The sequence below is a fragment of the Danio rerio genome, chromosome 24 (genome assembly GCF_049306965.1).
Source record: "Danio rerio strain Tuebingen ecotype United States chromosome 24, GRCz12tu, whole genome shotgun sequence".
NCBI classification, from domain to species: Eukaryota; Metazoa; Chordata; class Actinopteri; order Cypriniformes; family Danionidae; genus Danio; species Danio rerio.
The window spans coordinates 11326733-11341204 of NC_133199.1; the positions used below are offsets into that span (position 1 = coordinate 11326733).

At 34.6% G+C, this 14472-nt stretch overlaps 1 protein-coding gene across 14 annotated transcripts in view; it reads right to left on the reverse strand.

Annotated features, from left to right (window-relative positions):
• The window catches only part of asap1b (ArfGAP with SH3 domain, ankyrin repeat and PH domain 1b), a 150128-nt gene that overhangs the window by 67716 nt on the left and 67940 nt on the right, over positions 1 to 14472 (reverse strand). For all 14 annotated transcript variants that reach the window (XR_012399723.1, XR_012399721.1, XR_012399724.1 and 11 more), the window contains 2 exons: positions 10693 to 10765; positions 2051 to 2196 (listed from right to left, as the gene is read on the reverse strand). Coding sequence is in view for 10 of the 14 variants with exons in the window: in XM_003201277.7 (XP_003201325.2) it covers positions 2051 to 2196; positions 10693 to 10765 (219 nt within the window). In the remaining 4 variants the exon portion in view is untranslated. The remainder of the gene's footprint in view (positions 1 to 2050; positions 2197 to 10692; positions 10766 to 14472) is intronic.

The window sequence follows — 14472 nt, forward strand, 5'->3', positions numbered from 1 at the left end:
GTTTTTTTCACTTCAGTGTGAGGCAAGTATCTGATGTGAATAATAGTTCTTCTAGCTAATAATACCAATGGCAAATCAACACAAAAGAAAGGCTGGTTAAACACAAACAAACATCAGCCCGCATTGTGGTTCTTTATCATTTCAAATAATTGTGAAGCTTTCATAAATGAGGAATGTTTTGATGGGAGATAAAGCGTAACAGTATTTCTGTCCACTGCCTCACTATTCTTCAGCATCTCTAAATGGAGGCTCTTGTTTCAGAGTGATAAATACCTCAGCTTAGTGCCAAAGTAGTCTAAAAGCACCGCTGCCAGACAACAAAGTGCCTCTTTTGAGAAACACAAGAGATAGCAGAAGACTAAAAGAATGAATTCTGCAGTTTAACCCCGTTTCATGCTGCAAAGTTATTGACGACTGAAGTATATTGAGCTTAAATGTTTATTCTCAGGAAGAATGGGCCACACTGCAAAATGCCAATAGTTTCATGACATAGCAAACACAGTGTGAATGCTGATAGGTCTCTATTTGAAAGACAGGCATGTGTGTAATCTGCCTATAGTAGGCTATCAGTGTTCCAGAGAAGTTGTGGCCTTCAGGAGGACATTGTGGAAATGGAGAGGATATACTTATGAAACAGGAACCAAAGGAAATGAATCAGGGAAATGTTAGTGCTGTTGTTGGCAACAAAAGATGACAGCAAAAGCAAAAACCCACTTACAGAAAACCAAATCAAGAGTTCAGATGCAAAAGCCGCTAAACGGCACTTCCTTCAAAAATGAGATAATAACATTGAGCGAATGCTTTAGGCATGAAGAAAGGACGGACTTTAATGGAATACACAAAGTGAGAAGAGCTCCATTATAGTGCACTGAACAAGCAAGTTCGACCCACGCATGCACAAGGCAAGCAAATCTGTACAATTACATAATCTATCGGCTTAAAGATATCGGCTAATTTTGACATTGGACCGATAACATTAAAAATAGCATTTATCGGCCGATAACAATATGGCTACCAATATATTGTGCACCCCTAATTATTATTATTGGTCACACCTTAAAATAAGGTTCATTAGTTAATGTTAATTAATGCATTTACTAAGATGAACAAACAATGAACAATACATTTACTACTGTATTTGTTCATGCTAGTTAACATTAGTTAATGAAAATACAGTAGTTCATGGTTAGTTCATGTTAACTCGTGGTGCATTAACTAATGTTAACAAGCATGTACTTGGATGTTAATAATGCATTAGTAAATGTTCAATTATGATGAATAAATGCTGTACACTGTACATGTGTTGTTCATGATTAGTTCATGTTAGTAAATGCATTAGCTAATGAACCTTATTGTAAAGTGTTACCTTATTATTATTATGATTATTCATTATAAAAAATACTAAACACATAAAAAGAGTCAATGCAACAAGGAGTTATAAAATAAATAACAAGTAATCTATTTTCTCTTTTTTCAGCATGCAGCTGTGCAGTACTGGAACACAGACGACTGATGACTTCCCTTCAGCAGTGTTCGCCAGCATTCACTCATGAACGTGATTTAGAAATGTGTGTGTGTGTGTGTTTATGTGTGCATGGGGGTGAAAAGGAGACACGCTGTAGCTACTGCAACTCCTACACTCAAAATTTATGGCTCCATCTCCACATTTCTGCCAGGAAGAAAGAAGCAGGATTGATTACAAGTCCCTCTCGCTCACACATTCACCAGACACACAATTTTCACACATTTCACAAATCCCTGTCCTCTGAACGCATCCGCCTCCAACACCGACGCAGAGAACTCTACACTTTAAGCTCTTTAACACTTTCACAAGGGCTGATTCGCTCTAAAGGGATATGCTGCAAAGCCTTAAATCTGACTTTATATTTGGCTTTAACACACGGCAAAACAATCTCTGCTTTGACAGGACTTGACCGCTGCACTCCAAGAACAAACAAGGAAGTTATACACTTGATCACCTCTAGTATCCTAGAAAAGAGACACACTTTTAGGTCTAGTCTTTGAAGGTCTGTTTGCATAGAGGACTCACCAGGTTCTTGAGGAGGGCAGAAAGCTCTTTAGTCAAAGTGGAGAATTTAACAAAGGCTGTGCCCAGATCTGGATTATCCCGACTGATGAAGTTGCTGCCAAATTTATCCAATGCCTGGGAATACGTTTCCTCATTTTGAATGTGATCTGAAAGAAAAATTACAGATGAATAAATAAATCAATCAAACAGGAACCACAATTGTAACCCTGGACCACAAAATCAGTTATAAGTGTAATTTTTTTTTAAATGTACGCTAAAAACAAAATATTGAGACATTCAAAACTAACTAAGCTCTTAGCAATGCACATTACTAATCAAAAATTAAGTTGAGATTTTCTTACAGTGGGAAGCTTGTAAAATATGTAAAACATTGGCATAAAAGTAAAGTCAATAATTATGACCCACACATCTGGTTTTGTGGTCCTGGGTCGGGTCATGAGTTCACACAACCCCATGCACTGCTATCCCTAAAGGTGTATTAATTCAAAATACTTGGATTCAATACAGTTGAAGTCAGAATTATTAGCCCCCCTTTGTATTTTTTTTCCAAATGATGTTTAACAGAGCAAGGAAATTGATCAGTATACAGTATCTGATGATATTTTTCTTCTGGAGAAAGCTTTTTTTCGGCTAGAATAAAACAGTTTTTAATTTTCTTAACGCCATTTTAAGGTCAATATTATTATAGGCCCCTTTAAGCTATATTTTTTCAATAATCTACAGAACAAACCATTATTATACCATAACTTGTCTAATTACCCTAACCTGCCTAGTTAACCTAATTGACCTAGTTAAGCCTTTAAATGTCTCTTTAAGTATAGAAGTGTCCTGAAAAATATCTAGTAACATTTTATTTAATGTCATCATGACAAAGATAAAATAAATCAGTTATTAGAAATGAGTTATTAAAACTATTATGTTTAAAATGTGTTGGGAAAAAAAATCTTCTCTCTGTTAAACCGAAATTGGGGGGGCAAAATAAACAGGAAGGCTAATAATTCAGACATCTAATTCCAACAGTAAATACCAAATATTTTGCTCAGTGACTCTATTTGTTTAGTTTGTTGTACAATTTGCATGATGTTTTTTATTTTTATTTTATTGGAATATTTAAATTGAATGTGCTTAGAGTAAATATTAATGGACTAGGTGAATGTCCTTGAGTGGCCCAGGCAGAGACCAGATCTAAATCCTATTGAACATTTCTGGAAAGATCTGATAAAGGGCTTTACACCTTAACTTCCCATCCAACCTGATAAAGCCTTTGAGGTACTGCAAAGAGGAATGGGCAAAAATTCCTAAAGACAGGTGTGCCAAGTTTGTCAAGGTATTGAGTGAAGGCTGTTAATACTTATGCACGTGTGATTTTTCAGGTTTTTTATTTGTAATAAATTTGCAACAATTTCAAATAATCTTTTTTACATTGTCATTCTGGTGTATTGTGTGTAGATTTTTGAGGAAATAAATGAATTTAATCCATTGTGCAATAAGGCTGTAACAAATTTTTTTTAGAAAAAGTGAAGCGCTATGAATACTTTCCGGACGCACTGTACACGCACAAAACCATCTGATCTTAAATGCAGTAAACCACTAAATGATAAATAAGATGAATTGTCTTTTGTGTTTTAAATATATAGTCCTAAGAAACAAAGACTCATTGCTGAAATCAAGCATGTTTGCAGTCACACCGGTGTGTTAAAATGTAAATAAGAATTGAGAGATATTTCATTCACAAGAATTTTTAGAGAAGCCATCATTTTGTTACTTTTATTGGAGAAAAAAATTTATTTACCAAGGAGTATTTAAATGTTAATTCTTTCTTTTTTTCTATATATTGCTCAAACTTAACAATGGGACTAATAATTTTGACCATCACTGTTTGTAAAACAACAGTGATTTCTGACTTAATTACATTTTAACTGCAAAGCAAATGTAAATTAGAAATGCCGACAACATGGCAATGATATAAAAAATAAAAAACACAAAGAAACAAAAAAACTCAGCTTCCCTGGGAACACACTGTACTCTCAATGAAGCACAAAATAGAAAATGGCTGTGTTCCACTTTGCTTTTAGACACACACAGGCAAAATTCCATCAAATCGCAATGAAAATCAAAATGAAAGTGCTTTTATTTTCCTGTACTCCAATTTAGAAGTCAAAATGTACTACAGCAATCAAAAATCAGGTCCAATTAACTGAACTCTTGAGATATTTAATTTAACAACAATTTATCTTGATTGTTTTTTGTTGTTAGTCTATTGTTATTGCCCAAATTGAGCTTTATTATTTAATATTCATTGTTTGTATCAATGTATTAGTCTTAGACTAACCTAAAATCCAATGTGCTCCAAAACAGGGACAAAATTTACATTTAGAAGATGTAAACATCTAAATCATACATTCAGTATACAGGGAAGGTGTGTTTTGGTAATTTACAATCCAATCCAATCCAATGTGCTCCAAAACAGGGACAAAACTATATTTAGAAGACATAAACATGCCTGTGTGTGTCATACAGTGTAGAGGCAGTATGTGTTAGTCTTAAGGTAATCTACAATCCAATGTGCTCCAAAGCAGAGACAAAAATCTTTACATTTAAAAGATAGAAACATCAAATCATATATATATATATATATATATATATATATATATATATATATATATATATATATATATATATATATATATATATATAATTATTATTATTATTATTATTTGTGTGTGTGTGTGTGTGAATATTACTATATTCTCTTAGGGCTTCAGTGTCCTCATACGTGGACAGCACATTTTAGCTCTTAAGTGGCTATTTAAAATATTTTTAATGTTTTATATTTTGTTACAAACATAAAGTGTCTTGCTGCAACTGTTTTGCAGCATATGAGATGTCGCAAACACAATTTTTAAGTCCAAAATACTATTTTTACTCTGACAGTCAAAGCAAGTTTTCTATGTTATATATGCATTAAAAAACATTCAGGAAAAAAAGTGTTTTATGTAAATTCGGGCCTTGAGTCCACATACACGGACATTCTCCATTTTTTCTCTAAAAGTACATCATATCAAAAGATGATATATAGGTTTTATTCTAATTAAGTTCCACTAAGCCCAAATAGCAAAGAGAAATAAAAAAATTTATGTAAAAAACACCTTGGGCTCAAGAGGATAAAGGGAAACAGTGTAAACATGATTTCCTATGGGGTTAATTCTGCATTAATGTTACGTGAACCACCACAGTCTGCAGGTATGGTCTGCATCAGCCCAGAGATGACAGCATGGGCCCATTTGAATGACAAAATAATTGTATTTTAAAGCTGAGAAATGGCAAGTCGGACTAGCTATTATTATTATAGACTGTGGCTGTCATGAGTCTGAAAAATGCACACTTCACAGGAACTTTAAGCACTATCTCTATGGGGAATCCCCACTGACATTTTGAAGAGCATTCCAATTCATAAAGTGAAAAGATTCTCAATCTATCACTTTTGACTGAGGGACAGAGTATGTTCTTGTATCACAATTTAACAAAGTGACATCTTAAGTGTTTCATTCATCTCTCACTTCAAACATTTTTTATTCTATTACATTTAAAACAGTTTAAAAATACCTACATACATAAAGAATAGAGTATCAAACATACTCAAAGTCTCATTCACACTACTATCAACTCATAGTGGCATAGCAATAAGCCATCGTTCATTTCAACAAAGAGTGACTGACTTCCAGCGACCTCAACCTGCGAGAGTGACAGCAACCACTGGCAACCAGGTGGGCTTGTACAGTTTTTGTAGCAGGTCACCACCCAGAGCGACAGGGAGCTACAAAAGTCACTGCTAGTGTGGATGACAGGGTTTCTGCAAGTTTCACCAAGTTAAATTTAAGACTTTAGACATTTTTTAAGACCATTATGAAAGAAATTTTAGACTTATACACGGATAAATGCTAAGGATTTTTCAGAATATTTCAGGTATTCACTTGAGATATCAAATAATGATTAAAATTTAATACATTTAATTATACAATAATAAATTAGTTAGATTTTTTATATTAATTTTCAAATACATCCATCCACTAACCCTATAACCCTTACCAAGAATAGAACAAAACATAGTTTCTAATTACCTCAGTCTACATTCATAATATATATATATAGGTCAGGTCAGTATCCTTGGCAATAAATAAATATAGAACTTTTAAGCAAATGTTACTGTAAGGAAAGTAATTAAATAATATTTTTAAATAAAAAGTATAATTGTGATGGATTGTTGATTGAGGTGGATTGATAGCTATGCATTACAGGTGTAAACTCAGTTTCTGAAGTGCCATAGCTCTGCACAGTTTAGTTCCAACCCTGATTAAGTTGTAGTGTTTTAGGATTTTTTTTATACCTACAGGTAGGTGTGCTAAAGCAGAGCAGAAACTAACTCTGCAGGGCTGCGACCTTTTGACTTTGACACCCCTGTTATTTACCTTAATGCTTAGCGTACGAGCGGGCGTAGCCATTTTAATCTTTTTGTCTTAAAACTTTATGTTACGAACCCTTTTTTTTAATCAACACAAAAGAATTAATCCATCAAGGGAATGCAACATAAAGAGTACACTTGAACTAAGTTGTCTAAATGAATAAATTTATTACAACCAAAACAATCGAAACAAACCATGTGCCACAACTAAGTAAGAATGAATAGAGAATCAAAAACTCATGTTCTCCAACAAATATACAACAGTAACCTAGACAACCCAACAATTAACAGAGCAGATCAAAGTAAGATTTAAGGGAAATAAATAAATACATAAATAGTAAATAAGTAAATAGAGAAAATAAAAGAAGCTTAATGGCTGGCAGTGAAGTCTCCTCTTTTTCCACTCAATCCCATACCGGCTGTTGACGAACCGTTTGAGACATTCACTTCTATTCATTTTTAGACGTGAAAAACGGCTCATTCTCAGCGGCGTAATAGCCTAGTGTTTAGCATGCCAACATATGGTGTAGTAGCACGTCAGGGTGTCCTGAGTTCGAATTCCGGCTCGAGGACATTTCCCTACCCCCCTCCTCTCTCCAACTTCGCTTCCTGTCTCAATACTGTCATATCTAATAAGGGCAAAAAGGCTAAAAATAAATCTTTATTTATTTATTTATTTATTTAATTTTTAAACAGCTTGTTCTGCTGCTTGATGTTGCAACCTGATATTTTCTTATATTATGATTCTGCTTTGTCTGAATAATGCAACCACTTCTTTGTAGAGCAAGTAGTTTGACCGTTTTCTGTGGTTTATTATTCCTAGTCATTTTTTTCCCACAGACAACTGAATTGGAAGATCTAAAACAATGGCAAAACTGAATGCACTTCTGCATTGAAGAATTTGGTCAATACATGATCAAAGGAAAATGAAGACCTGTTAAAAAAGATTCAAGACCTTTCAGTAGATCTAAGACTTAAGGCCAAAGATTTAGGACATTTAAAGACCCCAAAGATACCCTGGAATGAGGCATAATAGAATGTGTGTGGGCGGTGGGTGGATTCTGCAAGGTTTCTGACAATAGTGGCAGTTCATGTGCAACCTAATCATTGACAAACCTCCAAGATAGAAGGTGTCAAAATCAAAGATTCTCAAAAATATTTAATGTTTTTGCAGCAAGGGAACAAATGACACAGAAGGAACAAACAAGGTTCCATTCTGGTTGCTCTAAGGCAGTCCTTCAAGGCCAGTTTTTATACAGGCATACAAACAGATGATAAAGCAGGGTCATTAATCATTGTTCTAAACATATTCTTTTAGTGTTCAGTTCATAAGTGTGGTCGATCAATATCAGCAGGTGTTTTTAACAAATGCAGAACAACTTCAAAATAATTTCAATTTGAACATACATTGCACATTGTTACTTTTGACGCTGTCAGTAGGGAAAAAAGTAACACACGATGGGTCAAATGTAACACAACAATATTTGCTATTTATTGGCTTAATCTTGCCTACTTTAAATATACAGTTGAAACCAGATGTTTACATACACTCTAAAAAAAAAAGGAAAATAACCATTTACAAAGAAATGTCTGGTGGTAAATCATAATAAACGTTTACTAGTTCAGGTCGGTTAGGATTACCTAAATGATTTAAATTTGTTAAATGCCAGACCAATTTTTATTTATTTCCAGAGAGTCAAAAGTTTACATACATTTTTTTGGTATTTATTTTAGCTTTGCTTTTAAACTGTATAACTTTGGTCAAATGTTTTAGGTATCTTTTCACAAGCTTCTCACAACAGTTTAAAGCAATTTTGGCCCATTCCTCCTTACAGAATCAGTGTAACTAAGTCATATCAGTTGGGTGTCTTGCTTACGCAAGCTTTTTCAACTCTGCCCACAAATTTTTTATAGGATTGAGGTCAGGACTTTGTGATAGCCACTCCAAAACATTCGCTCTGTTGTCCTTAAAGCACATTTTGACTAATTTGGCAGTATGCTTATGGTCATGGTCTGTTTAGAAGACCCATTTGTGGCCAAGTTTTAATTTCCTGGCTGATGTCTTGAAATGTTGCTTCAGTATTTCTACATAATGTTCTTTCTTCATGATGCCCTCTATGCTGTGAAGTGGACCAGTCCCTCCTGCAGCAAATCACCCCCACAACAGGATGCTGCCGCCCCCATACTTCACAGTTAGGATGGTGTTTCTAGGCTTGTAAGCTTTCCCCTTTGTCCTTCAAATGTAACACTGGTCATTTCGGCCAAACAGTTCAAACTTAGTTCCATCAGACCACAGGACATGTCTCCAAAATGTATTATTTTTCCCAGAGTATTTTAGCAAATTGTAATCGTGTTTTTTTTTTTTTTGTTTTGTTTTTTTTTGATTCTGGCTTGTTAATTTTCTCATGTTTTCACACAAGGAAGCAGCGTGTTTAAGGTTTTCTTTTCTACAATTGTGCTTCCAATTATCTCAAATGTTGTCAATTAGCCAATCAGAAACTTCCAAAACTTTAACACCATCATCTGAACTTTTCCAGAGGCATAATAATCTTATATGCAAGTAAAGTTGACTTTTAAAGAAAAGTTCTAACAGTTTCTCTAAAAAAAATATATATCTCTCTCATTATTCAGCTATTATTTGTTTATTTAAGATAAAACAAATTTGATCATCCTAACTTTTCTAAAAGAGGAAAAAGTTTAGTCACATTAACCTCTGACTTTTTTAAAATGGTTATGTGCCTTTTTTTACAGTGTATGTAATCTTCTGGTTTGAACTGTATCTGACTATAACCTTGTTTATAACTGCAAGCATAGTTTGTCCTTTTTCTTTTTTTTTGCAAAAAATATTAAACTTTTTATTTTAAATGACAGTACCACCAAATCTTTCAAAAGCAACCCAACAACGCAAAAGTTTACAATTTTCTACAATCTTTGATTTTTTTTTTTTATTAATATTATTGGCAAAACGCATTTATTTTATAAAACATATGAATCTAAACCAGGGGTGTCAAACTCAATTCCTGGAGGGCCGAAGCCCTGCACAGTTTAGTTCCAACCCTGCTCCAACACACTTACCTGTAGCTTTCAAACAAGCCTGAAGGACTCAATCAGTTTGATCAGGTGTGTTTAATTAGGGTTGGAACTAAACTGTGCAGAGCTGTGGCCCTTTTGGAACTGAGTTTGACACCTGTGGTCTAAACACAGCAAACTCATTAGCAGTGGGGCATAAATAACAGTTACTTTCATCCACACAGGAACTCTTGCCATTTAAAACTGATTTACTTTTCAACTAAAAAAACTCAAGAGATTGCAAACTTAAGAATGTGCTATTGCATTAAATAACCTGTAGATTGATCACTATTGAGATGCACGAAAAGTGAAACATGTAAATGAATGAATCTTGTAATAAGAAAAAAAATAACCGCTGCAATAATTTACTTTCTGCACTTTAAAACTAATATTCGGACATAGCCACGAGACACTGCCCTGAAACTAGGTGATATTTGGCAGCTCTATTAAGGATTGCATGCTGAATGTGCTGTTATAGCCTGGAAAGCAACTGTTGTCAGGGCTTCGAGAAAATCGATTTGTTACTTGTTTGTTACAACTACAAATATAAAAATAATATGAATAGAATATATGGAAAATAAAAAAAAAACTAATAAGTCTAACAGACGGAAATTAGCAAAATGCAGGGCACACTCCTAGTCCTAAGAAGCTGAATTCAGTGGTCAAACACATCCACTATGTGCATGCCTATGCAGAATAAATAAAAATAAAAAAGCAGTGCAGTTGTTTGAAAACTACTACTGTATGTTGGATATTTCAAGTTATGTTATTTTAATGATTTATATTTTGGCATATTCCCCAGGAATAGGTTTAAACACACCTGAGCGCAGCGTTCATCGGCACAGTCTGAGTGTAGGAGAGATTAGGTAGGTGGGTGTTTGTGGGGGTGGATGAAACTAGCTTGCATGGTATCAGCCAAGAACATGTTGATGCTCACTGTAATCTGGCAATTTGTTTTAATAATATTACAGACAGACTCCTCTACAAGCTCTAAAAATACATCATACCCTTAATACTGCCTCTTCATTTTGACTATTAATTTGAATGCATACTTAGTACAGCATTATCAAAATATGTTGTGTGTTTCCTTGTGTGTGTGTTGTGTATGTACCTTGGCCAGAGTTGTAAATGGCTTTGACTGACTTCTTGACCTTCTGCAAAGACGTTCTGTCCTGATCCAAAGCCTGTGGACAAACAAAAAGATGAGAGATGTGAATTACTAAAGTTGTACTATTACAACATATCAGTATAATATTTCAACACAATAAGACATCAAATATATTGTTGGGAGGAAAAAACAGCCATCTGAACACAGAACAGTGCAAAAATTCCTTGCAGATTTGGACTGTACTGATTGCATATCATTGCTTTCAGCCATTTAACTGAGGAGTGACATTAACAAAGTAACAAAAGTAGAGATTCAGGGCGCTTTTACACCGAGATGTTTGTTTCGGAATCTCTCTCATTTGGGCAGTTGGTGTGGTTCATTTGGAATTTGTTTATCCAGCATTCGCTCACAGAGCTGTGCCAAAACAGTCTGAGATCGTCTGAATGAGGATCTCCCAGTTGATTGAAACGACCTCTGGAGTGGATCGATTGTAGTCAGAAACCAAAACGATGCAACAAACTAACAAACCAGGCTATATCACAGTGTATTATGGATAAGTAATAGCAATATATACAGCTATATGAATAGAAAATTATGAGTAGGGTGGGATGCCATACCTACCAGTAAGTGTGCATTTCATGTCGAATATGAAAGTGAAAGCATGCTGAAATATTATTTAGTGATGTTAATCCGTAAGCAAAACTGACTGAAATTACCATCTGATAATTTTTCCATATTTTAATTGTATAATATTTTGCGTTAGACCTTTTGTGTTGTTTATTTCTGCACTAATCTCTCCAAATAAAGATCAACATTGATCGGCTTCGTGATCAGACTGCAAATAATAACGAATGACAGCTCAGCTGTATTTGTGGGACTGAAAAATAAACCCTGAAACTGACCAATGTGAGGAGAGTTTACTCACACGTGACGAAGCGAACATGAAAGTGAACCGCACCAAGAACAAAAATAAACATTTCAACATTTTAATACCTGATTCAGAACAAAACAATCAGTTTAGAGGTGTTAAAGCACCCTTTACCCAATTTTTAGGCAGATACAGCAAAACAGCACAAGTATATGAAACATTAAACAAAGCACTGCCACAACAGGCACTATAACAGGAATTAGACCGTAGTTTAAAGGAACACTCCACTTTCCGCCATAACATGGCTGCAGCAGGGGAAATGACATCTTGCATCTGAAGAGTCCCCAGATAGGTAACTTTTAATCAAGCAGCAACCTCCTGCTCTCCTTTATGAAACTTATACAGAAGTAACTGAAATTGCAATTCATCGAAATTCTATGGAACTAGTCCTGGCTCCATACAGATCAAATTTCTATTGACCCCACTGTTAAAATGGCCAACTTTACAGCAAAAAAATAGGTGTTTACAGCCTGGTACAAAGAACTATTTTGATTCATATAGCCAATATTAGCCTTCATGACAACTGTAAGGGGGGGGAAATTTTTTAATAACTCATCCTTTTCCTTTAGATTAAGTCTGCATAATTAAAGGCGTTGTCACTTGAGTGACAGCTAGGTCTCGCTGGTCGCAGTCACTTCAGCTGATTAGCCGCTGGACTCAGCATATACATCTTTATTAGTTTTTTTTTTTTTTTTTATGTGGCTTTACAGAGTCAGTTGCCTTTTGGAATTATTTCCTACAATTATCATATGATATGGCATGCTGTGTGCACTTAATTGTGCTCACAAACCAGTCACATGGCCTCCGTTTCCCAGGCGAATTAAATTATATACTTATATACCATTTCTATAAATGTATTTATTTTATTTAAGATCATTTATCATTTATATTTTTCTTTAGACCTGTAATGCACTCCAGAATCTGACCGATTGATTAGCTGTCGGCTCTAGAACACTCAAAACGTTGTCATACGGTGTTGTAAGAATGGGTTTTAAACCATAGCGGTTCGAACTGTAGTTCTGCCGGGCGACTAAAAAGTTATCAGCATGATGGTAAATAAACTGTACATTTCTAGTCAAACCATTCTTCTGCAATCTCATACCAAAATCGAAAATAAGGGCAGTATTAATAGCTATAAATGGTGGAGAGTGTTGATATTATGTGATTGTATTTTATTGCAATATGAAACAATTAAATGTTTATGTTAAATCAAAAGTAATTCACAAATACTTGAAAATGAGATGATTTAATGACAATAACTCCTTATGGTTACAACTGGATTAATTACAAAATAACTGTATAAAATATTATATATATTGTAGCCAGCTTAAATGTAAAATTAAAGTTACCAGGGGTAAAAGTAGAGACACAGGGGGGGAAAGAGAGAGACAAAGAGAGCAGGCCCAGAAGCCTGATTGCAGTAGAGTCATAGAAGATAGACTCCAGAGGAGGAGAGGAGCAGAGCAGAAAGCACAGAGATGTAAAAGAGAGGGCAGGAAAAGAGGCAGAGCTCTAGTTTACCACCTATTTTGCATCTTTCTTGACCATGTGACTAAAGCCCAAAAGCTGAGACATTCAAACTGACCAATCAAAATGTAACCACATCATAAAACCCCCAAAGTCCACACAACAGGCCCTGATCTTATCAGTATCTGCCTTTGTAGTCAGTATGGACCTTCATGAGTCAAAAAGACAAATAAACAAATGCATATGATAATTCAGCCTCTTATGCCTGGATTTCATAAATAGCCTTACATTTACTAACACAGACTATATCTGAAGTGTTTGGAAGTAATTAGCATTTTCCTCCTGTAGAAAAACATTATAAGATCAATTTTTAGTAGCTCAATGTATTACAACAATAATTTTAAAAAGTCTAAACACTTTATTAATATGGTATACAACCAAGCACATGTGGTCAGAACATAAACGGTTCGCAGGTAATAAAGTATTAAGCGTTTTTCCTTTAGAAAAGCCTGTCTAAGCAATATGCTAGCAGGTGCCTGTAGCTACGCTCACGCTCCGCCTCTTTTTGTCCTTGTTTGGTATCCCCCAGTCAGTGCAATGACACCCGAAGAAAATGCAGACGGTTGGCCACGCCTACTGGTAGTTTCTTTTGGATTCTTCAGAAACCCATGGGTGACTTCATATCTTTTACAGTCTTTGCTTCCAACATATACGATTGCGCCCATTGCAGTTATGGAATGGCAGTATGCATGGGACGATTTCAAGGTTTGGAAAAGTCAAGGTATTAACTACACAAAAAAATGATGATATACAGTTCCTAATGTATATGTAAAGGTTTTTTTTCATGTGTCGTAAAGAAATTTGTAAATGTAAATGATTTATTTCAATTATTTAGCCTGACATGTTTACTGTTCAAAATATTATAAATGTTTCCAAAAATGAAATATATTGTGTTCAAAGGGTGAAAAAGTTTTTTACAAATACATTCAAAAATAACTTATTTTAGTGCAGTAATAACAACATCATAATAGCGTGAAATTTTTAATCCAAGGTTATCAAACCATCAGAAAATTATATCAGTCTATGCATATATGGCAGCAAAGATCCTTGATTATTATGATGTGAGCATAGTTCCTAGCCATATCCTATCCTCAATATGGAAAACAGCTTTTACCTTTCCATCATTGTGTCTTTGTACAAACTGCGACAACAGAAAAGTCTTTAAATAGTAATATTATCAAAACTTTTCTGTCATTGTTGAGTGAGATGCTAAAGGTCTAGTTTGATTCAATAATCAATGGCAAGCTAAAAGTACTCCTAGCAGTGACGAATCAGGTTTTTTGTCTTCCAATCAGTGTCAAGCAAGGATCAACATTTATCCTTTTTCT